The following is a 25195-nucleotide window of genomic DNA, read 5'->3' as shown; positions in this document are numbered from 1 at the left end:
TTACAGATATCCTCTCTGTTTTGATCTCTCCAAACATCTCATAACATTCACGGTCAGGCTGTTGGCTTTTTATGGCAGACATCCAACCTTCAGCTGGCTTTGGACACCAAAATTATCACGGCGGCACTTGAAACAACAATGTTGCCACAGGAGCAGCCATGAGAGGACACAACACCAAGGCCAAACAAAAGAGAAGCTTACTGGTCACAGTGAACTGGGTGGAAGTCCTGCTTTCATCGGCCAGGAAGGCAATCTCACCAGCATCTTCCATCTTACACTCCCGGATGGTCATGGTGTGCTGCTTGCCGGAGCGCGTGATGGAGATTCGGTCGCTGGGTTTCACTTCTTCTTTGTTTTTCAGCCACCGGATGTTCTGGCAGTCGTTGTCCAGCTCCACGCAGAAGGTGGCTGTGTCGTTGATGAAGACAGCAGTTTTCCGTGGAAGTTTTTTGATGATGTTCCCTTCAAATAACAGAATAGCCATAGTCAGCAAATGGCAGATATTAAAAGCTTTGGCAACGCTGGACCATCCAGACTGAAACAGGACTAGTCCACACCCGATCAAAACATTATAGACACCATGCAGACACCTGAAAACAAATTCCAAGGCTCTGGGTCACATAGAACAGATGACCCCAAGGAATCATTTTGGCCTTCAAAGAGAAAAAAGCAAATCTTTTTTGACTGCAGTCACTCAGGTTTCTTGTCTACCAAGTAGAGACAGTTGCTGGGTAAACACAAAATATGCATGGCCTTGCATGGGAACAGATTTGACAGCTTTCATTGCCCATATATGCTGGGAATTTAAATTAAAACTTTTCTGAAGTAGGTCAGTCTTAACCCAGACAGGTCTTTCCTCTGCCTTTAGGATTTTACCTCCATCAAAGCAAGTCACATAACCAACATGGCAGACACAGACATTACTTGAATTAATGAGAAAGACACTGAAAATCTCAGGTTTCTTCTTAGTGCCAACACAGAGATTCACATTGAATGAATTTATGTCCTTTCCAAGTGACTGTGATTATCATCACCTACTAGGATAACCTCAGAGCTATAAGATGTGAGTATTCACAAAAGATTGGGCAAACCAGAAGGAGACCACCCCAAGCGACCAGTGGTGACTGGCTCCAGCTCCAGAGCAGTCCCTGAGAAGTGACAGAGGCTTCACCCAGGCAGATCACACCCAGAGCTGTTTAATGAACAGCAATGCTGAACTCCCTCATGAAATAACAGATCTGGCACAGGTTTCACCACAAGATTCTAAACTTGATCCTCTGCTTATCCTCCCCCTTGACCTCTCTGCCCTCAGCAGTGTCCTCATCCCACAGCCCTTTACCTCCAGCCAAGCTCTCACATTGTCCCATCCCCACCTTGCTCTCTCCAATCCGCTCCCAGGGCAGGCACAAGGCTCCCCCAGGAAGGCTCTGCCTCCTTTCCCTCCAGAGAGCTCCACCTGGCTCAGTCACTCTCCTTTGGATGGAACATACCATTATAGCACAAACAAGTGAAAGAAATGCCAGCTGTCCTACTGGGACCAAACACACAGGGGTGGGCTGGTCCAGACCCAGCAGAAGGTGCAACAAAAAGATGTCACTCTGAACTCTCCCAAGTTTCTGGACTAAATTTCCCTTTCTACACCCACCTCTGTGTACTTCCAGCTCTTTGCTGGTGGTACAAAAAGGAATTTGCATGAGGATGCACATCACACATCTGTCTTGTAACAGGTTATATATGAATAACTCCTTCTGGTTTCACTGGGAGTATACTCAGGCTTCAAAGGAGTCAGGACAAGATCAATCCTGTTGCTGTGGCAGTCTCCAGTGAATTGTCCAGCTCTGGGGTTTGTGTCTACTCACTGAGAGACACCCACACCATTCCCAAATACCCTGCTCCCACCTCAGTCTGAACCACCAGACTCAGGACACCTGGACATGGCCATCCACTCTTTGTCCTTTCCTTGTCCCCTTTCCAAACTCCAGAGAGCAGCTCCAGCTGCCAGGGATCTGGAGCTTGGATGTGTTTTCCAATCTCAACCATGCTGGTGTTGACTGCAGCCTGCACCTCACATCTGGCCACAAACCACAGCTGCTAAACCCCCTTTCCATTGTGGTCAGCACCACTCCTGGACAAGAGTCACCACTCTGTTTGCTGGGCAGCAGACAAGATGTGTGTGACACTGCCAGGGGATGCATCTGATGCTTGGGGTCATGCTAAGGTGATACCTCAGGATTTAGCTTTTATATTTCTCAGATCCTGTACTGCTTTAGTATATAACTCAAACTCCACAGCCTGTCAGCTGCTGTTCTCCCATTTTATTCAGACAAAACAATTCCTCTCTAGGCCTGAAGCTCAAGGGCACCTCACTGTCTCAGGCCCTGAGGGATGCAAACAGTGAATTGAGGGGGAAAACTTGGGGTAAATGGCTTCATTACCTGAAGCTGTAATTGGAGGATTGACCCCTGGTATGTAAATGGGCCAAACTTATAAAAATATGAAAACTTGTGGCTGTTGTCACCCTACCTTGGGTGTAGCCCCTCAGAGGCTTCCCAAGGTGTTCCCACTGAGGGCCTTTAATAAATACCCACTTTTATTCACTTTATCTTGTCTAGCCTGTTTCAGGTAAGTACCCCAAGGCATCAAAGAGAAGTCCACAGGGCCAGACTGGAGCTGAAGGAAGCTTCTTTCAGGGTGGGTTCCCGCTGGGTGACATCTTGTGCAACACAGCCTGTCCCTGCTGCGTGGCCCTGTGTTCAGAGACACCCTGGCAGGAGCCCCAGGGACCCACTGACCACATTTTCACACCATAAGGGACTCTGCTCCTCTTCAGTGCCAACACAGACGGGGTAAATTCTGCTCACAAGGTCAAATCTGGAGTGTCACACATGAATCCCATGCTTTTGACCAATCTGAAATACAGAGAGCCTTTCCTACCTTGGACAGACAGCTCTGCAATGGTCCTGCTCCCTTCCTTCATCTCACAGATGTAGACAGCATCGTCATCCGTGGTGACGTTCTGGACGGTGAGCCGGCGGTAGGTGCCCTCCTCCTCGATGTTGTACTTCTTGCTCTGCTGGAGCTTGGTCTCCTCCTTGAACCAAGCTGTCTCAGTCCCAGGAACGGGCACTTCACACTGGAAGGTGGCAGATTCCTTCTCCCTCACTTCAAGATCCTTCAGTTTTGCCTTGAAGGGTATGGTGGGTTCTTAAGAGGGTAAAAAACAGAAAGGAGAAATAAGAGTTTATGATGAAAGTAGGTTTAGATGGGAATTTAGGAAGAAATTATTCTCTGTGAGGGTGGTGAGGCCCTAACAGAAATTGTCCAGAGAAGCTGTGGCTGTCCCACCCCTGGACAGTGGTCAAGGCCAGGCTGGAGCAAAAGGCCTTAAGAGGAATCCTTCTAGAACTGGTTTAATGACAAACCAGCTGGTCATGGGACAGAGCACAGGGCAGAAATTCCAGGTGAGAGTGAGCAGCTGAGCTGGTGCAAGAGCCAATGTTTTAAGGTTCTTACAGCAGAAATAAGCTCAGCTGAGTGATCTGAAAGGGCACAGAGAGCTGTGAGGTGGCTGGGCACAGTCAGATGTGGGGGGAAAGCACAAAAGGAGGAGTTTTCTGTTCTCCCCACCAGCAACAAAGGCTCTGTATCAGCTTTTGTCAATGACAATAAAAGAAATAGAGCCTCAGCCCTCCTCCAGCAGTGGGGCTGCAGTGCTCTGGCTGAGGGCCAAACCCAAGCATAGATCAAACACACAAAGCAGCTGCATGGCAGTGAGGGAAGTCATTTTATCAACTGAACAATGTCGAATTCCAGCAGCAGCTGCTCTGTGACATCACCCTGATACCCCAGCCCTAAAGTGGAGAAAGGGGAGCTGGACTGAAGAGGACAGCCAGCAGCCGTGGCCACGGGACTGGTGCCACAGTCATTTCACCCTCTTGGATTAACCAGTGCTGAAACATTGCTCATGCTTCGTGAGAGATCATGCCTTGATATGTACCTTCACCTTCCAATAACGGCTGTGCCAGCTCCCAGCTGGTTTTTGTGACTCCATCCTGCCTCACCATCTCTCACAGTAAAGAATTTCTCCCTGATATCTGATATAAACCTCCCCTCTTTCAGTTTAAATAAGCTACCAGACTCTAAAGGCTTGACAGGACACCTGGAGGGAGCAATGTGGATTACCTGAGGCTAAAACCTGACTGATACAACATACAGTATGTCCAGGAACAGGGAGGTGACACTAACTCACCACGTCAACTTGGTATTTTTTTTTTTTTTTAAATGATGTGCCTAAATACACCTCAGTTTAAGGCAAGTCAAAGTTTTGCCTTGAAAAGCCTTCAGCTATGGTTACACAGATCTGCTCTGCCCGCTCTCCAGATGGTGATTATCCCTTTTTCTTTTTTCCCTGATTTTTTTTTTTTTTCAGGGTTAGATATTATGATGAAATTCTTTATTCTGAGGGTGGGCAGGCCCTGGCACAGGGCACCCAGAGAAGCTGTGGCTGCCCCTGGATGTCCAAGACCAGGCTGGACAGGGCTTGGAGCAGCCTGGGATAGTGGAAAGTGTCCCTGCCCATGGCAGTAGTTGGAAGGAGAAGAGGTTTAAAGTCTCCTCCAAGCCAAACCATTCTGGGATTCTGTGAGGCCAGGAAAGCTTTGATCAGAAGGACACAGTCCTCTGGCAGGGGAGAGGCTGGAGCTGCCACTGGGAACACACAGACCTGCACAAGGGCCAAAAAGAAACACAAGCTGCACCTGAGAAGCACACAAGTGTATTCCCATACTTGGAGCAGCTGGCCATAGCATTAACCCCTCTCCCTTTACAGTCACTAAGCAGTAAATTGAGGAAAAAAAAAAAGCTATTCCAGGAAAAAGTTCTCAAACCTTCAAGCACAGAAGGGTTGGTTGAATCTCACAAGCGTGTTGCAGTACCAGCACTGCTCTCCCAGCCAGGGAAAGGCAGTGAAAGGCTATCTTTGGCAGCTTGGGGTCACAGATATCCTCTGAAAACAACTCTGCTTTCGTCCTGCTGACATGTGCACACACGTCTTATCTCCCTCTGAATGGAGCTGCGGAGCGACAGCAGCTGATAAACTGAACTGAAGCCTGGGACAAACCCAGCCCAGGGCTTCTGGAGATGTGAGAGTGGTTCCAAATCACACCAGCCTCCTCTTCCTCAGCGTATCTTCATGCACTTTATGAGGCCTAGAATGTGCCTGGTCAGGCAGAGGGGGTTGATTTGGGTCAGAGGACTACAGAAGGAGCACAGGTCTCCTGAGAGCAGGCATCCCAAATCATCTGGCACATAACCACCACCACAGCCAGGTCAGAGAGGTGAAAATGAGAGAGCTGCCAAAACCTGTCCAATGGGAAAAATGCGAGAGGCACAGCAGAGCAAAACACTGAGGGAGCACAGAGCAAGAGCAGCTCATGGAATTAGCAGGAAACTGCAAGAACTTAAATCAGAGATTAATTTTGCTGCTTATTCCTGAGAAGGTATTTCTCCAGTCTGTCCTAGGCTTTTTTGTTTGGTCCATAGCAAGCAAACTGGCAATGAGATTATGTTATTTTTAAAAAGCAAGCCCTGCTAACACATATTGTGCTAAGAATAGGTGCAGCCTGCAAAGACACCCAATGTTTTCTTAACCTTATCAAGGCACATCTGTCCTCTGGAACTCACTTTTTCACTTCCCTACATTTCCTCTTTCTTATTGCTAGAATTCTCACATTGATTATTCCAGAGGCAAGTTTTCCCTCTGCCTAATGAAAATGATCCAGGAAAGGTAAGAATGTGAAAAATCCTCCCAGTAAGAGCTGGCTAAAGGTGGATTGAGAAGCTTCCACTGTCTTGAGCCTTTGATCTTCCTAATTACTGTGCTTTCCAAATTTCCTTTCTACCTCCTCATTTCTCAAGTTGTAATTCTCTTTCAGATCTCCATTTTTGACAGTGACCATCCAAAATCACATCTGATCAGAGGGAGAATGAAGTGGTCTCAGCATCAGGGTGTTTTTCCCATCTCCATCCTGTTTGGCTTGAAACCTTTAACCTTCTCATCCACTATCTGGTTACTTTATTCAGGGGCTCCAGTGAACATGGCTTGGCCCAGGGTGGAGACCTGAATTCTGTTCCCACCAACTTTACATACGGCCTAGGGAAATCTCCAAAGCCTTCAGGAAACCCAAACTGGTTATTTATGTTCCTCCCATCCTCCCCACTCCTTGATTTGTTAAAGGTTTATTCTTGGGAAGAATGTCCCCAATTCCTTTTACAGCTCACATCTCAGTGTATGGATTGTGATTTTATCTCTGTTCCAGACACATTTCTGAATCTAATCAAGCTTCAATTTTCCTCATTTAGGAGAGTGATTCTCTGCCCTGTAGCCTTCCTTTGAGATTTAAGTCTGATTCACTAAATCTCATTTAGAAACAGCTCAAAAATCCCTTTTTTATTTTTTTTTTCCAGCTCAGTGATCTTTAAGGCCCAGGGTCAACAGTGTTCACAAATGTTGGGTTCCTGGGTCCTTAGGTCCCTAGAATATAGATTGGCAGAATACAGGAGGCTTCCTATGGATGTCCCATCCCTGGAAGTGTTCAAGGCCAGTTTGAACAGGGCCCTGAGCAACCTGATCTAGTGAGGGGCATCACTGCCCATGGCAGGGGGTTGGAACCAGATGTCCTTTAAGGTCCCTCCCAGCCCAAACCACTCTCTATGATTCTAAGGGTGGCTGCTTGGAGAATTCAACCTCTCTCACATGGCTGAGCAGAGAAGTTTGCATGGCAAGATGATCTCCCTCCCTAAGCCTGATAGCAGATGAGCCAATGGCATCACCAGTGACACAAACAACAGAATTAAAAGCTTTCTTCACTGCTGCATCATTCTGACCTGCCTTGGGAGGGCTGAGAAGAACTTCTGGTGACACAAAGGAGAGTCGTTTATCAGGGCCTAATTATAACCAACACACGTAGATTTTCCATGGCAGCCTTGGCCTGGACAGCCTTGGACGTGGTAACAGCATAAAAAAGAAACAATCCATAAACATTTCCACTTCATCCTCCTGACTCAGAGGCAGCTCTGGACAACGGACACGGATCAATAACCTTTTCCCATGCTTGCTCCCAGACTGGCTGCTTCCCTCCCTTTCCCCACCCCCTTTGGAACAGGTTGCAGCCATCAGAGCAATAAGATAAGCACAGACAGAACAGGGGGTGTTTGTTTTGGCAAGGTGGTGGGCAGGGAACTGAGCTTGAGCCATCCTCAAAGTGATCACCCACCCAAGGGCCAGGATTGATCTTCAGCTCTGAGTCCCAACTCATGAGGTAATCACGGCTTTATGGAACAGGACAAATGCCCTTCCCCACGCCACTCAGCACCTCCAAGGGACAGCCATGGGTGGGACAACTGCCAGCGAGTTCCACGGATCAGGTGTCCCTGATGGACACAGGGACTGAGCCACTGATGGGAAAGACTCTGAAGGTAAAAGGAGATGTCCAAAAAAGGAAAAACAGAAAATCAAATAATACCTGAGGGTCTTAAAGATGAGTATGAAACACAGATAATGCCTGCTTATTTGGGTTTCTAATTTATTTCACTGCCAGTGAAAAATCATCACTTTTACCACTTGAGTGTCAAAATCTTTTGTCTCTGACAGCTCATTTACAGGTGCTGCCTGGGTTGCAAACTGCCTACTGTCCCCTTGCCAAATGGGAGAGCAGCTGGAAAATGTAGAGCTTCCTGGATTGTTCAAGGCCAGGTTGGACAGGGCTTGGAGCAACCTGGTTTGGTGGAAGATGTCCCTGCCCATGGCAGGAGGTTGGAATGAGATGATTTTCAAGATTTCTTTTAATGCAAACCATTCTGGGATTCTATAAAAAATGTGTGTCACTTTTTTTGCCATTCTGAAGAACTTGGTTGGACCTTCACAAGTGTGGAGTGACCCTGTGAAGGTCAGCTCTTCACCACTGACTATGGCAAACGAAGCCATCCTGGACCTGGGAGGTTTTCTGGGAGCATTCAAGGAACACAGACTATCCAGCAGCTCAAGCTGGGAAAAGGCTGAAGAGCCGGGCAAGGACAAGGCTGCTGGTGGGTCACTGTACAGGAAAACTGAGCTGCACTGTAACTAGAGTTGGAGTAGGTCCCCCAGGGGAGCCAAGGCAGCCTGAAACACTCATCTTGTAAGGAGGAGTTTCCACTACTACTGCAAATGGCATGTCTGAGTAAACCCCATGGTGACCACAAACCCAGATGTGACTAAAGCCTGGAGGGTGAGACGGGACTTTGGCAGTCACTGACCCAGAGCACGGGGACAGATCTCTTACATTGCTGTAAAACCAGGACTGACAGAGCCTTAGGGATCTGGTGCAACTCAGCTGCCCCACAACCGGCCAGTCCTACATCATCCACCCGTGCCTGGCACCTCTTTACTGTTCTTCCTAAAAATCTGCCAGCAATGGGACTCTCTCCCCAGGTCATCTATTCAAGTGCACAAGCCCTTTCCACCAGGAGAACTTTATTCATGTCTAAACACAGAATCACAGAATGACTGGGTTGGAAGAGACCTTCAAGATCATCGAGTCCAACCCAGCCCCAACACCTCAACCAGACCATGGCACTGAGTGCCACATCCAGAGTCTTTTGTTAAACACATCCAGGGATGGTGACTCCACCACCTCCCCAGGCAGACCATTCCAGTACTTTATTATTCTTTCCATGAAGAACTTTTTCCTAACGTCCAACCTAAATTTCCCTTGGCTCAACTTGAGACTGTGTCCTCTCATTCTGTTGGTTGCTGTCTGGTGAAAGAGACTGACCCCCACCTGCCACAACCACCTTTCAGGAGGTTGTAGAGAGTGATCAGGTCACCCCTGAGTCTCCTTTTCTCCAGGCTAAACAACCCCAGCTCCCTCAGCCATTCTTTGTAGGGCTTGTGTCCCAAGCCCTTCACCAGCCTCGTTGCATCCTCTGGATGTGCTCAAGCGTCTCAAGATCCTTCCCAAACTGAGGGGCCACACATTCCCCTGCAGCAGTTTGCAGGCAGAAATTCTGGCAAACCCCCACCCCAATTCAAGGGTGTGTCCTTGAAGGCACGTCCACCCCAGTAAGAACCACAAGCACCCACCTTTGACAGTGACGAGCACGGAGCTGTAGGTCTGCCCCGCCAGGTTGGAGGCCGTGCAGGTGTACAGCCCATTGTCCGTCTGCTTGCAGAAGAGGATCTTCAGCACAAAGTTCTCCTGGTCATCCTCATAGATGACGTGCCGCCGGCCTTCCAAAATGACCTCGTTGTCCTTCTTCCACACAATCACGGGCTTGGGCTCGCCCGTCACGTAGCAGCTCAGCTTGGCGTGCTTGCCCTCCGTCACGCTGCACACGCGTGTCAGCGCCCCGAAAGTGGCGTTGCGGGCCCCTTTGGTCAGTCCCGCCGCCCGCTCGTAATCCCGGGACAGGCTGTAGCCGATGCTGGACAACCCCTCTACCGCGGAGTAAGACTGGGCAGAGGCTGAATCAAGAGTCCCATGGGAGATGTCCATCTTCCTGATCTCCTCCCGCCTCTTCTGCAGGTGGGACAGCAAGGAGGCCGTCTTGCCACAGCTGCTGTCCAGGTTGCTGCCGCTGCCCGGGTTGGAGGAGCCGTGCGTTTCCACCACCAGCGCGGCCGAGGCGCTGGCGGAGCCGATGAGGTTCTCTGCCCGGCAGGTGTAGGTGCCACTGTCCCCCAGCTGGGCACACTGGATGGTGAGAGCGTTGGACTCCCCGGCAGACTCGATCTGGACTCGTCCAGCATCTGCCTTGTTCCTCAGGTATCTCCCATCCTTCTCCCAGTTCACCGAGAGGGGAGGGCTGCCCTGGACTTTGCATTTGAACATGGCGTCTTCTCCCAAGGTCACTTTGATGTTGGAAGGTTTCTGGATGAAATAAGGAGCTGACTCTGTGACTGTGGTCTCCTCTCCCACTTTGATGCTGACAGCAGCAAACGCCTCCCCGATGGTGTTCTTGGCCCGGCAGATGTACTGACCGCTGTCCTCCAGGCTCAGGTCGTAGATGGTTAGCCGATACAAATCCCCATCCTCTGTGGTTTTAAACCTTCCCCCTGACTGGACTGGAAGTTTATCCTTCTCCCAGCTCACCACTGGGATGGGGTTTCCAACAATCTGGCAGCTCAGGGTGGCATCCTTCCCTACAGACACCATAAACGCCTTGGGCCGGGTCAGGAAGCGCGGGACCCCGCTGAGCGAGCTGTAATCCATCCTGGCTTCCTTCCTAGAGGGGGACAGAGAAAAGTGTCAGGAGAGAGGAGGACAGACTGCAGCCAAAGAATTGCTGCACTCCTGTGGCACCAGGGTGCTTGTCACCTGGAACCCCCATGTTTCCAATGCCCTTCTCATTGTGGGTGAGAAGGCCTTGGAATATTATTGGTCTTGAGAACTTCTTATATTTGGGGTTAATGAACTGCTGCATAAGGTAGTTCACTTTCCCACAGAGCTTCTGGGGAAAATAGAACTCTTTGAGCTGCTCATACAGAAGGAACATGATGAATCCTTTCATCTGTGACACTCAGAAAGTGACCTGCACTAAAGCTGTGTGACAGATGGGCTGGTTCTGCAAACACAAGGAATAAACTGGATGCTAAATTCTGAGAGATAGATACTGCCTCCGTTGCAGAATCACAGAATGGTTTGGGTTGGAAAGGACCTTGAAGGTCATCCCATTCCAAGCCCTTGCCATGGATAGGGATGTCACCCCCTAGACCAGGTTTTCCAAGAAGATTTGAGTGAATCATTCCTCTTCAAGCTGCTTAACCTCTTTGGCCTTATGAGGCCAGACTCCTCTGTCCTAGCAGCTCCTGTCTGAGCCATAGGAATTGTCCTACTCCAGGTGAGCACATCCCTGCTTTTTCACCCTCAAAGTGCTGGGCACAGCAGAAGGACCAGGGCTCTGAGTGCTGTAACTCAGAAAGGAAATAAACCCCAGCCAGTGAGACAGAAATATCCTTCTTAATCCTACAGCAGTTTGGCTTCCCTGCTGGCCACACATCCACCCACTCTCTCACCCAATGGCAGGTGCTCTCACCATCTCCCCCCAGTTCCAGGAGAAATCAATAGGAGCAGGCCAAAACCCTGCTTTAATTTCTTAAATCACTATTTCTCCATCTTCCTCCAGCTCCTGTTAGTGCCTTTAGCTTAATGTGCAGATCACTGATGGCAGCAGGGAGTGAGGGCTGGATTGACCTGCTGCATGACCTTGGGAAAAAAAATCACTTATTTTCCCAATTTCTTGTCTCTCCTCCCACTTCTTCATGTCAGGACAGGGATAACTATTATTATTATTATAATAATATGCACAGATAATTATGTGCAGTGTATATATGACAGTATACTTGATGAGATAACAAATTTGGCATGAAAATTAATATGAGATTACAAATTTCATTCCATTTATGCTGCTGAGGATTGAAAAATACAAGTTACCATTAAATCCATATACTGGAAAAGGGGTGGCACAAAAATGCAAAATGGCTATACAAGAATACACAATTTGTTATGAGAGCTCACAAAACTTTTGGAAAACTGTCTCAGACACAGGGTGGGATTCTTGGGGTTGTCCTGGGCAAGGCCAGTAGTTGGTCTCCATGGTCTTTTGTGGGTCCCTTCCAGCTCAGGATATTCTATGATCTTGTGATCATTATTAACATTCAAGATGGTATCGCTGAGCCAAACTTCCAACTTCATCTGGGTCACAGATCTGAGGCAAAACCAAATGTAATTTTTCTGCATTTAACAGAAAACATACACCATGTCCTGTCCTGTCCTGTGTCTCCCACTCCAACAAATGCACAAAATTACAAGAAGCAATCAAAGACTTTTTGTTTTAGATGAGAGCGATCCTTTCTAAACTAATTCAATTTTGGTTGTTTTTGTTTCCTGGGATTGAGCAAATTTCATTATCCTGCTGCAAATCTTTAGAAAATATAGAAACAGGTTTCAAACATTAAATCTGGGAAGGGAATAAGAAATGGGGAAAATTTACTTTTAGTAAATGCTAAGAGGATAAAGAATGACTTGAAGTCATCAGTGCTATGACCAAATGACCTTCAGTTAAGTGGCCACCTTCAATACACAGATCTCTTTTTCTCTTGGTCTCGGACTGGTCTAGAAATCTGTGAATTAGTTTGAACTTCTCTGGACCTTCTTCCTACCTCCAACCTGTGCCCACAGCTGAGCTTTAAAAGGCGCTTTCCATGAACACTTGTGCAGCTGCAAGCAGAGAAGCTGCATGGATGGTTAGGAGGGACAGACAGGAGCCTGGGGCTTGAGCCAAAGTACACTGAAGTCAGTGGAAATTTCCACTGAAGTCCATTGGTTGACAATCAGAGTCTTCTGCTCATTTGGGGAAGGACCACTTCAATGTTCAGAAGGGGATGCTGAGGTTCAGCTCAGCTCTGGAGAGCCCAGCAGAACCATTCTGCATCAACTAAGAGTTAACAATCAAAACACAGACTCAGAGCACATATCCCAGAATTTCCCAGCCATTAGCTTGAATTTCAGCCTGCACTGTGCTGTCAAAGCACTTGGATTCTTCTTCTGAAGGCACTGCCATCTCTCACCCTTCCTGGGCTCTTATTGTGTCTAACAGATGCATCACTCTGATTTATTTCCAGCCTCTCAGTGTCAAAAAGAGAAGAAAAACAGAGCTGCTTCACTTCTCCATCACACTGGGCTCTGCGTAACATGCACAAGTGCCTGGATCACTGAGGTGGTTACAGAGGCACAAGAGGAGCTGCTTGGGAGCCAGCCAGGGACCTCTCAGCAACCCTCAGCTTCCCTCAACACACCTGCCTGCTGTTTCCATCACCTGGGCCCCAGGACCCCTTTCTGTGCCTGGAGGAGAGCTCTGCTCTGTTGGAGCACGGTGAGGGCTCTCCAAGCCCGGCTCTTACAGGAGCAGGAATGCTGCTCACTTCCTGAAGTGCGTCCTTCTCTCCCTGCTCTTCTGTGCCAAGCTCTGCCCAAACACACACAGGCTGCTCCCTGGTACCCCTGATAGTTGGGAAAAGTTGAAAACCAGGGAAGCTCCTGCACCAGATGCCTGTTGGTTTTGCTCCTGAACCAAACTGGTGCAGCAAACCCATCCAAGATGCTTCTTCCCAGTGGCCTCAAGGTCCAGTCTCCCTCTTCCACGGCTCCCAAAAAAACATCTGGTGGTTTTGCTCACTTCCATCCAATACAAGATCCTGTGTCCACAGACCTCCTAGTGTGGGGTGAAAACCCACATCCCCTGCTCTTACCAGCACCTCCAGCAGCTTTCACCACGTGCCCTCACACTCTGAGGTTTTTACACCATTATGAATGGCCAGGATGCCAGAAGAAAAGCCAGGGATCAGTGAAAACAGTGCGTACTCATCATTACTTTAGATATTTTTCTAAAATGGAAAGAAAAAAAGGGTTTATTCCTTGCTCTGCTGCTGAGTTGCTTTTATAGTGATGAGAAAGATGCTCCAGTTCTTGTATCCTTAATCCCCATCTGAAAAAGGGGGAAAAAACTTGTTTTATGGGCGTTGAGAGCATGAAATCCAGTAAGAGGCATGAAATCCTAACCTGCAGCAAGGATGAGGCTGTGTAAGTATCTAGCACATCTAACAGGTTAGTCAGGCTGCACGAGATAAATTACATTTGATAATTTCAAATGGGATAAAACTCATCACACTGGATTATGATGACAAATAAATTTAGGAGCCAGAAGAGGACAGACTTGTGAATGTACTGAAAGAACGAGATTTAATATTTCTACAGTGTAACTTGTCAGTCAACTTATTCAATAATTACTCTGGTTTCAATTGTTTACATGTTCATTCAAACTTCAAAAAATCCCAGTAACTCTGAAACTTAAAAAAAAAAAAAATAGTAATTCTCTGCAAATGCCAGAACAGCTCTCTTGGAAGTGACAGGACCAGCAACAAAGCATGAATAAACCTAGTCAATGCAAATGCCCTTTCCAATAAATCTCAGACATTTGCCAGTGTCATATTTCCCCATGTAATCCCTCTGTGATTAATCATTTGCAGCAGAGATCACATTCCCATCTGGGGTATTTCTGAGCACGCCAAAGGCAAACTGGCGGCACTTATAATTTTGTTTATGTCTTTATTCATTTGGATTTTCCCTGGTTTGTGTTTGGGGAAAGAGGCAGAACTGCACAGAGCTGTCATATAATGCAAATAAACCACTGCCCTGGAGCCAGCATGCAGCTGGTCCAGGCCTCCTGCCCACTCCTGTCCCAGCACTGCCAGCATCTGCCCAGCACCTGCTTCCCACGGACAAGGGAACGAGTGCCTGGCAGTGGGAACAGCCACAGAGCTGTCCAGTTCCTGCTGGAGTACTTGGAAGTGGAACTCATCAGCAGGTGGAGAGCCCCAGTGGTGGTGCCACTGAACCCCAGAATGGGTTGGGTGGGAAGGGACCTTAAAGATCATCCTGTGCCACCCCCTGCCATGGGCAGGGACACCTTCCACTATCCCAGGGTGATCCAAGACCTGTCCATCCTGGCCTGGGACACTTCCAGGGATACAGGAGTGGGTCGGACCACCCTCACAGGGAAGAATTTCTTCCTAACATTCAACCTAACCCTGCCCTCTGGCAGTGTGAAGCCACTCCCCCTTATCCTGTCCCTCCATCCCTTGTCCCCAGTCCCTCTCCAGCTCTCCTGGAGCCCCTTTAGGCCCTGGAAGGGGCTCTGAGCTCTCCCTGGAGGTTTTCTCTCCTCCAAGCTGGACAGCCCCAGCTCCCCCAGCCTGGCTCCATCCCAACCTCCTGGGATTCACCGTGCAGTGCTGGCTGATGGGTTGATTTCACATTGCTTCATCAATGCTGATCTGCACCTGGAAAACCTCCAATAATTTCTGAGAAAGCAGAGGTTCCCCCATGGTAAATTGTTCCCAAGATGTCAGCAGCCTGTGATGAAGCTCTGTGTGTGAGAGAGGATGGGGGTAACAGGATATTCTCTGTCCAAGCCTTTCCATTCAAGGATTAGAAAGAAAATCCTGTCCACCAGGACTCAGGGCAAAGAGCAAAAAGCACCATGCAATCCATCTCAGAAAATATTCCTGAGACAAAGGTGGATTTGGGTAGCAAAATTAGAGATTCTGGGGACATGATTAAACCTAAGGGATCACCAAGGTCCAAACACAGATCAGAAGCACAGAATTTCTCTCAACACCACATTAAGGCCCATCATGTCCCTGTTTGCTCATTTCCTCAATCCTCTTTTACCCTTTCTTTGCCCAAGTCAAAAATAAGTTGATTTGAGGTAATTTTCTTGCTTTTAGAGTTTATGTTTCCTGAACTTCCCCCGCAATGCTAAATTCTAATCCTCTCACTCCTTTTCCTGACAGGAAATGCAGGATTTACAGGGAACCTCCTGTCTCTGAATCCTGAGTTTTCAAAGAACATCACTGAAACAGAAGCTCCAGATAAAAATCAAAGCAGCACCGGTATTACTGTAGTTTACACGACTTATCTGCTTGTATTGTTCCATCTAAAAACATCAGGAAATGGAATCTGTGGGTGGGAAGGGAAGTCGATGAGTTGTCAAATGGGAAGTTTGGCTTTCTTTTGATGTTTAAAATTCTGCTGAGGGGAAACAGCAGTAACCTGGCTGCCCTCTCGCTTCCAGCAGCCTCCCAGGGAATGGACGACTCTGGAATAGCACAAGTGTTCAGCGTCAGCTGCAGGCTGGGTGACATCAGCCGGGCTCTGGTGGGTGCCTGGGAGCCGTCACACCAGACAGGGAGCTCTGGGGGTGAAATGCACACCAGCACAGCCAGTGCTCCCTGCCCATGACATCCCTAAATCGGGGCTCGGCGCGGATTTGCGCCAGCGCTCTAATCCGGGGCGGAGGATTTATCCCGTTCCACCGGAGTAGGAACGGTATCTGTGGCTGAGGAGCTGGGCTCAGGGCTTAGCCTGGGCTACTCTGAATTCCACTTCAGTGAGGGAGAACCGATTTTGGCATGTCCAAAGGTCACTGGAGGAGCAGATGGGGGAGGTTTCTGTGGTGGATCAGTCACTGGAGATGTCGGACACGGAGAACCTGCAGCACACGAAGCCTTTGGCAAGGAGCTTCTAACTCAACTCAGAGTAAGGCTTGTCCGCATTCCCTCCCATCCACAGCCTCCACCCTAAGCCAAAATCCATGGGAGATGTTGAGGGAAAGTTCACGCCAGGTCAGGGGCTGACATGGTGTTAAACATGGTGAGCAGCCCTCAGGGAAAAGGAGAAGCTCGAGACAATTCTGACCTTCAGGGTAGGGCCAAATATGCACCAAGTGCCTCTGAGGGACCTGCATCCCCTCATACTCCCCCTATTGATCCCTCATCAATAACCTGGATGTTCCCAATGATTGGTAGCAAACAAGGGTTCAACCATTTAGAAAATTCCAATGAGGAGCAAGAACAAATCACGTGGTTTGTGCAAGTCACTGGGCAAGGAGGTCAGATGCCCTCCAGCCACGTTAGCAGCACACACTTCATAAAAACCATGGGAGATTCAAGCCATTTAGATGATTTATATGGTTAAAACTCGTTATCTTTCCTCTCTACAGAGACAGACCTATATGAGTTGTAAAACCCATTCCACTTTCAACTACCTGGCCACAAACCATTTTCCATCAGCACCCTAACAGCTCCAAGAAATTCCATGCAGGGAAGGGATTTCATCCTCCTTGGGTTTTACTGCAACATGGGGGCTTCGCATTCCACCTTGATGGAGCTACAAAACCACCCCTGAAACTTCCAGAGGCCTAAAACTGCACAGAGCAACCCCTCAAGGCTCCACAGCAGCCACTTTTTATCTTTCTGAGCCTCCTGAGGCTGTTCTGACAACAGCAAAAGGCCAAAGCACCAGGGAGGTCTGGGCACACTGTGATGCTCACTCCTGTTCTGTGGGGCTGAGATTAAAGGAGACAAATGGAGAGAAAAGCCACAAATTCCGGGGTTTCCACCCAGGAGACGGAAAAGGAGCGATGTAAATCTAGAAACCTCATCACAAATTTCACCCAACTGCATTTTGCTTTACACACAGCCCAGGAGAGAAGCAGCTGTGGCAGAATCCCAGAAAACAAAATAGACTTGCGAAGCTAGAAATGCTCCTGTTTTAACCCACGTGATTTCCTACAGGAGGGAGCTGCAGGATCACAGCTCCCATATGGACAAATAATTCCCCTGGTGACAATCAGCCATGGCTCCGACCTAAGCCCTTGTATTTTAACAAGTGCACGTCATTGTCATTACAGTCACTCCACCCCATTGAGCTGTAGGGCCCAAAATAGCCTCAGCTGTCGAGCTCCATCTCTCCCCCTCTCCCCTCAGAGCCATTTGGAGAAATGGGAGGAGGGTGGGGGGTTGCAGAGTGAATCTGTATTGACACCAGAGAGGAGCTCAGAGGGGAAAAAAAGTCCTGGCTGAAGATAAAAGCTGCACTGAGATTATGCCCTGGAAATAAAACTTTTCAACATGTTCCTTTCTGCCACCTCTCCATCTGTTTTCCAGGCTCTCCATGCCCAGTGCTGTCTCAGATCTGGGGACAAAGTGTATCAGGCTGAGTCTACAGCTCTAAACCTGGACTTTTTTTTTCACTTTTCCCCTCTAGAGTCTCCTCTGGAGACTGATTTTGCTCAGAAGTAATTAAGCAGAACAATCCAAGCTTGGCTCAGAGCAAAGGAAGGATGGATTTGCTACCTGCACCTTCAGCTCCATCCCCAAATATGTTCCATTAAACAAAACATCCTCCAGCACAGCACAAAAACAACCTCACCCCTCCCTCAGCTGCCAACAACCTTCTCCACTTCCTGCTGGACATCAGCATCTCCAAATCCACCTCTGCTTAGCTGAAGGTTTTGGTCTTACCTGGAGTCTTGTCTGAGTCTGAGGAGGACAAAGCTCTGGGCAGAGGAAGAAAGAGCCGATTCCTACTGAGATGAAAGGAGGGGGAAGAGGGAAGAGGGGAACAGAGGACATGGGGAGACCATGTTGGCTTGGGTTCCCCCCCCCTTTCCCCTCCAGGAAAATAAAACAGAAACCCCAGCGATGGCAGGGACGTGCAGCAGAAGGTCCCCCCAAGTCCCCCAGCACTGGCTCTGCTGCCCAGGGTTAGGCTGTGCCACCCCCCTCCGACCCTCCTCTGGGTTGTCCTCCTCCAGTCAAATCGCTGACGTGCTTCGCTTTCCCTCCGCAGCCCAGCTCCAAAATAGCTCTGGGTGTCATTTACCGGGGAGATTAAATTTCCTGCAGGACAGAGGCGAAAGGGCAGCGTTTTAGGGACTCGTTGGGACAGCCCAGCAACAGGAGGGGGCAAAAACCCCACCAGGAGTGGGTGTGGGGGACAGGCTGCGGGGACAAGGTGGGTCAGAACCCTTCCTCAAGGGTCCATCCCACAGCCAAGTGCTAAATGGGACATGGGGACTCAGGAACGGGAGGCTGACGACTTATCAGCGTGGCACACTGGCCAGGAATTCCTTCCCAAAGGCATCAGATCAATAGTAGGTTTATTTATAACCTCCCAGGCAGGAGCTGTTACAATGGCAAACCAACAGCAAGTTAACAATCCTACGTGTGCCCCTTCACCTTGTATATACATTGGTTATATATTTCCCCACCTTTTCACCTCGTGAATACACACTGTGTGCAGGAATCACCTGAGCTGCCAATCCATCACATCTCAGGATCATAATTTCTACACTTACAAGTAAAATCTTCTGGTTTTTAAAAGCAATTTCCTGAGAACTGAGTCCACTTGCCAATTCTTATTGGCGAATCACAGTATTTTAAATTTTAAACTGATTTCAGCTAATGGTAGAAGAGCTGCAGCAGAGCCCAGCAGGCTCCCCCACAAACACTTCAAATATCAGGAGTGAACTGCAAGATACGCTTATTTTTGGCAGTAAACAAAGCAGATAAGGTGCTGCATAGTCCAAGGCTTTGAAGACACAGTGATAGTTTGTGTTAAATCACTTTTCAGGGCACAAAACCACCTCCAGGGCAGCAAAAGGGATTTTTAGCTGGGATTTGAAAGCAGGGCTTGAAGAGAGTCACAGAATTGCAGAATGGTTTGGGTTGGAAGGGACCTTAAAGATCATTTTGTCTCATCCCCCAAGAATTGTCCAAGACCAGGTTGGACAGGACTTGGAGCAACCTGGGATAGTTGAGACATCCTTGCCCATGGCAGGGGGTGGAATGAGATGAAGTTTAAGGTCCCCCACAGCCCAAACTATTCTATGATTCTATTAAAATTAATAAAATTACAGGATTGAGGAGAAAAAAAGATTTAAGGTGCTACCTGATGTCCCTGTGCATTGGCTGGGGGACTTTATCCAATGTTAAACCCTGTGAAAAACTCATCCCCTCTTAAAGACCGTGCCCACTGTGCTCGTTCTTCCCTCTCTTCTGAAGGTGGTTTGAAGTTTTAGCTGTACACAGACTTGCCAAAGACACAGGAATGTGCCCAGGGTGTGTCAGCAGAGGCTCTCAGCACACCTTTGAGTTAGCAGGATTTGATTTCTCAGCAGGATCACTTGCACTGCTCCACAAACTGGACATCAACACACTGCAAGGTCTATCCCCAGCCCGTAATTTGGAATAAACCAGTGTCCATTTGGAGCAAACCAAAATAAATTCAGTGTTCCCAGCCCTCCACCACACCACCTGCACTGCATTTCCCTGCACTCTGCAATTGCCAGAGGCACGAGGTAGATTTTTACGGGGTTAAACGAGCAGTGCCTCTCCTGTAACATCTTGGTGGCTTTGAGGAAGATCTCAGAGACTTCATGGTCTCCACCACAAGGTTTGATTTTACCTGTTTTTGATACACCTGTATGTAGCAGAATTGCAAAGTGACTCCACCAATGGCCTTCCTCTTTCCAGGGAAGAAATTTCCCCAGTATTCAAACTAAACTCCTCTGGCACAACTTGAGGTAATTCCCTCTCCTCCTGTCCCTGTTCCCTGGGAGCAGATCCAGATCCCCCCAGCTTCCCCCTCCTTTCAGGGAGTTGTGCAGAGCCAGAAATTCCCCCTGAGCCTCCTTTGCTCCTCCTCTGCTCACCCCAACTCTCCTGATGTGAGATGGATTGTCTGAGTTAACCTAAAAGTCACTAAAAATTAAAATGAGAGAAATATCTCCTGTACCAATGAGTTGTTAACCTGTTCAGGAACTCCAGCTTGTCATGGATTTAAAATAAAGGAGCATCTTAAAATGATGAGCTAATAAAAGTTCCAGTTTTTAGAGAGAATGGTGAAAGGCTTGAAAAAACCCTTGAATTTGGATGAAAACAAATCAAATGTCATTGGACACAACACTGGTTCTTTCCTCTTTGAAATAAAAACTGAGAGCTTTTCCTTAAGTGTGTTTTCTCCCCTCAACAAACATCAGGAAGATGTGCTTGAAACAGAAACTTGTGCAGTTTTAAAATATAGAAAAAAAAAAAAAAATCTTTCCTTGAATTTGGAAGCTCCAAACTCGCTCATCCGAACGCTTCACTTGGAAACAAAGGGATGCCAAAGAGAATTAACCAGAATTTACAGGCACAGAAACAAGCTGTGCTTGGGTTTTCTCCAAGAAATCAATTTAAATTATTTGAATTGTAATAAGTAGCAAGGCCTGAGGCGTTATGTCTTATTTCAATATTCCTCTGAAGTATGAGACTTTTTTTGCATAAAAAGGCAGGTTTTTATACAAGGAAAAATTATTCTGGCTTCTCTCTGTGGGAGAATTTAATTTGATTTTTTCCCCATGTGATGCTGCACAAGAATTTCAAAGCTGACATCATTTATTTCTCCTCAGTATGTTTACTCAGTTTTTACAACTAAAAAACCCTGACGCTTTGTCTCCCAATGTAACATTGTCAGAAAAATAAAATTCAATAAAAATCAATGCTAATAAAAGCTTCACACAGAAATTAAGTTACAGAAAATGAGATATTTTTTTCCTACTCCATCTAATTCTGATGGGGAAGAGCACCTAATTCTGAGTTAAACTTAACAATCAGGTCCCTAAGACACTTTTATTATGAGGGAACAAATTCCCCTAAAATGTTAACTTATACCTGGAAATGTTAATTGAGAAAGTCATGGAGGACACAGAAAAATTAATATATAGAGGCAAATTAAGTATCACATTGATTTAAAAAAAGAACAGAGGCCCAAGGTTATTTTTTCTTCATTTCCTAAGTGGATTAATATTTCTTAAAATGCATTTTATTTTAGTATTTCAGGACAAAAAATTTTTGAACAAACAACAAGGCTGAAGTGACAAGTCTTCTTAAAAAAAACTTATAAATGCTCCTTTTTATTTTATGCTTCTCTGAGCTTCTCCACTCTTAACATTAAACCTTTTTCTATATTGCTAACAAAATACCTAAATTTTAAAACACCTGCTGTGGTTAAGCTCTGTATATCCCAAACATTTTGTCAGGATGCCTGGAGATGTTTGAAGAGTGGACACATTTGTGTATTCCATTCTGGATTTTTGCTGGAGGAGCTGCTGATCCCAAATCCACCTCTGTGCTTCCCAGTAATCCCCAAATCCTCACAGAGCTGCACCTGAGCAGCGTTTCCCTGGCATTAAGAACTAGACTGAAAATAAAACCCCATCAAATGAAAGGTTAGAAAGACGTTTCCTAAATTTTGGGATGATGGAACTCTAAGCTTTACTGAAGCCTCAAGGGTTTTCTGAAAATCAGATTTTCAGTAAAAATACGGCTGTGATGGCAAAACCTCTGTGGTTCTTTCGGGCCAATCCTTCCATTTTGACATTAAACCTTCAATAACTGCACAGTGAATAAAGATCTGCACCTGCTTTACATCACAATTCCAAAGTGTCTACAGATCTCTCACAGAAGACAGTACCCCAAAAAAATCCTTATGATAGAAATAAACATTTTACAACTTCTTTTGCACTGAGGGCAATGCAATTGCCACAGAAAAGCACAACACTTGGTATAAAAAAAGGTTTTTTGCCCACAGAAGATGTGGACTCCCCATCCCTGGAAGGATTTGAGGCCAGGGTGGATTGGGCTCTGAGCTACCTGAGAAATAGTTCTATTAAAAAAACAAACAAATAAACAACCACAGCACAAAGCAAACAAAAACCCACACAAAAAAAAAGAAAAAACAACCAAAAAACCCCAAAACAGGGAAAAAAAATTAAAAAGTTTTTTCCCCAAAAAAGGTAAAAAGTTTTGACTTTTTCCAAAAGGAAAAAAACAACAACAAAAAAAATACCCAAAAATCCACCCCAAAACCAAAAAACCCCCAAAACAATGAACCAACCCAAAAAAACCAAACAAAAAATCCAAACATAGAATCCCAGAGTGGTTTGGGTTGGAAAGGACCCTAAAAAAATCGTTTTCCTCCCCCTCTTTCCACCTTCCACTACCCCAGGTTGCTCCAAGCCCCATCCAACCTGCCCTGTGTAAAAAACCCACTCATCCAACAACAGGACACTGGAGTCTGAAGCTGATTTGCCTCTTGAAATGTCTTTTACTGTAGAAACTTGTTCCCTTTTGGAAAGTTACCTGCCCATAATGTCCATTTTGAGGTGTTTGAGCAGCACCACGGGTGTCACTGAGATGAGACCGACGCTCTGTGGTCACACACATCCATCTCTTCCCTGGTTCCAGCTGAGGAAGATGTGTCAGCACGGATAAAACCGTCTCATTCCCTCATCCCAAGCATTCCCCAGACCTTGCCCAGTGAGTGACTCAGCTCATCCCACTTGTTCTGCCTCTCCAGCTCACCCACCATCATCAGAGACACCATTTCCCTTTTTGCCAATACGTGACCGGTGGCACTGAGGGCTTTGCCCAAAAATAAAGCTTTCATGGCCACGTTGTTATTGGGTGAGGTGAGTTCTGCTTTCCAGGGAATTCCAAACTGAATTCCTCTCTGTGACTCACCTTGGACATGCTGGAGAAGCCAATAGAGGCATTCAACCTCTAAATTCTTCCAAAACCCTGTGATCCCAGCACAATCCAACCAGCATCAGTGAAAAGCTGAATCTGCCAGTGACAGTCTCAGCAAAGTGGCTATAAAGACTTGATACATAAAGGAAAATTTGGATTAAAGGGTGACAATCAGTTTTTTATCATTAATAAAACTATCTGAAATATTTTACTTGCATGCAAATTACCTTGAATTATTTTTTACGTTATTTGAACACATAGAAATATTTTGTTGTTTGGGTTTTCTTCTTCATTTCCCTCTGGAAGGAAAAGATCCCTCAGGAAAAACAGGAGTGAGCACCGAGGTTTTTATTCAAGTGTGCTCTCCTCAAAAGGCCCCATTCATCTCATGATGGATATTTATATCCTTATTTATACAACTACTGGCTGTAGTCAGTGTCACTTACAGATCTTTAGTGTGATTATGTCCTAACAGGATGCACATCCACACTTGAAAAATACAAAGTGCCTGCACAACAGATTTATAATCCTAGAAAGGCAATTTCTTTCCACATCAGAAACAGAATCCAGCCCTTAAATCTTCCTCAGCTGGAACACAAATCAATCACTTACAAGATGATTAAACACCCAGGAAAGCTTTCACTCACACACATTTACACCCCAGAATAGCTTTCCTCACAACTGCTGCCAGAAGTTGTCTCTAAAATCCAATTTGGATGCTCAGCCTGAGTTTTGAGATGATTCTGATTAAAGCAAAATGTAACTTGGCTTATGATAAATGATGCTTTTGCTGAGCAGAGGGAAAAGAGTTCTCTCTTGGTCTCAGCTGAGCTGCACCAACCCTGGGGCAGAAACAGCTGCACAAACAGGACCAGAACATTCAGCAGAATTTGAATCACAGAATCACTGGGTTGGGAGAGACCTCCAAGATCATCGAGTCCAACCCAGCCCCAACACCTCAACCAGACCATGGCACCGGGTGCCACATCCAGTCTTTTGTTAAACACATCCAGGGATGGTGACTCCACCACCTCCCCAGGCAGAACATTCCAGTACTTTATTATTCTTTCCTTTCTCCTAATGTCCAACCTGTATTTCCCTTGGCACAGCTTGAGGCTGTGACCTCTTGTTCTGTCAGTGCTGCCTGGAGAAAGAGACCGACCCCACCTGCCCACAGCCACCTTTCAGGGAGCTGTGGAGAGTGATCAGCTCACCCCTGAGTCTCCTTTTCTCCAGGATAAACACCCCCAGCTCCCTAAATCATGAAAAAAACAAACAGAACATCATTAACATCATTGCCAAGGGCTGTTTGTGCCCCACACGGGATAAACACGTGTGAGGTCTCAGAGAGGGACGTGGGACGAGGACTTGTTCTGGTAGAGAAAGGGAGGGATGGCTTCAGATTGAAAGGGAGAAGGTTTAGATGGGATATTGGGAAGGAATTGTTCCCTGGGAGGGTGCCAGGCCCTGGCACAGGGTGCCCAGAGCAGCTGTGGCTGCCCCTGGATCCCTGGAAGTGTCCAAGGCCAGGCTGGACAGGGCTTGGAGCAGCCTGGGATGGTGGAAGTTGTCCCTGCCCATGGCAGAAGTGGCACTGGATGAGTTTTAATGTCCCTTCCCACTCAATCCATACTTGGATTCCATGATCTGCAAGAAGAGTGGAGTAACTCTCTCTGAAGGTTTGTGAGGGCTGAGAAAACCCCCAAGAGTGAATTCCAGACACGCCTCCATCCCCGTTTCTTCCTGGTGACACCATTCATTTGAGTACCCTGATAAAAAACCTTGACACGAGCCAGACAGATTTCATTTCCCCCATTAACAGCTGTGACTTCCTCTGTTTAATCCCTCTCAAAGAGCTGTTTGTTCTTCTGGACATCCAGTTTTAATGGAATTGCCTGTAGCCTCCTCTGTGCCAGGGATCTACCTGGGTAACAAACCCATCTTTTCCATTAAAATTTCCTTTACAACAGGTCAGCTGCCTGTTGAAAATGGATTTCAGAATTAAGGAAACACCCCACCAATTCAGCCAATCCTCTAAACCCACTCATTTTTGTTTGAACTTCTGATACATCTTCACCCATCTTATTTTTCAAATCTAAGTGATTACAGCTTGAATCCTTGAGCTTCCAGGGTCATGCTGGTACAATTTTATTGATTAAACTCCATCAGACCTTGAATTCTTCCCCATTTGCTTCAAGAATTGATAAAAGCTACCCTGAAAAGCCATGAGGAACCAAGGGAACT

The 25195-nt window shown here is 46.9% G+C and overlaps 1 protein-coding gene across 28 annotated transcripts in view; it reads right to left on the bottom strand.

The window, feature by feature from the left end:
- Positions 1–18158, bottom strand: part of OBSCN (obscurin, cytoskeletal calmodulin and titin-interacting RhoGEF) — a 174059-nt gene extending 155901 nt beyond the window's left edge. For 12 of the 28 annotated variants that reach the window (XM_058831598.1, XM_058831606.1, XM_058831608.1 and 9 more), the window contains exons 1-4: positions 17903–18157; positions 9122–10263; positions 2935–3204; positions 202–462 (exon numbers count right to left, since the gene is read on the bottom strand). In XM_058831598.1, coding sequence (XP_058687581.1) covers positions 202–462; positions 2935–3204; positions 9122–10250 — 1660 coding nt within the window. In that variant the 5' untranslated portion in view covers positions 10251–10263; positions 17903–18157. Of the gene's footprint in view, positions 1–201; positions 463–2934; positions 3205–9121; positions 10264–17902 lie in introns of all 28 variants that reach the window. The other 16 variants (XM_058831617.1, XM_058831616.1, XM_058831619.1 and 13 more) reach the window with 5 other exon arrangements.
- Between the last annotated feature and the right edge of the window lie 7037 nt (positions 18159–25195).

Source organism: Poecile atricapillus, chromosome 2 (assembly GCF_030490865.1).
Source record: "Poecile atricapillus isolate bPoeAtr1 chromosome 2, bPoeAtr1.hap1, whole genome shotgun sequence".
Taxonomy (NCBI): domain Eukaryota; kingdom Metazoa; phylum Chordata; class Aves; order Passeriformes; family Paridae; genus Poecile; species Poecile atricapillus.
Note: the sequence above shows the minus strand (reverse complement) of the source record. Positions and strands in the feature narration are given on the sequence as shown.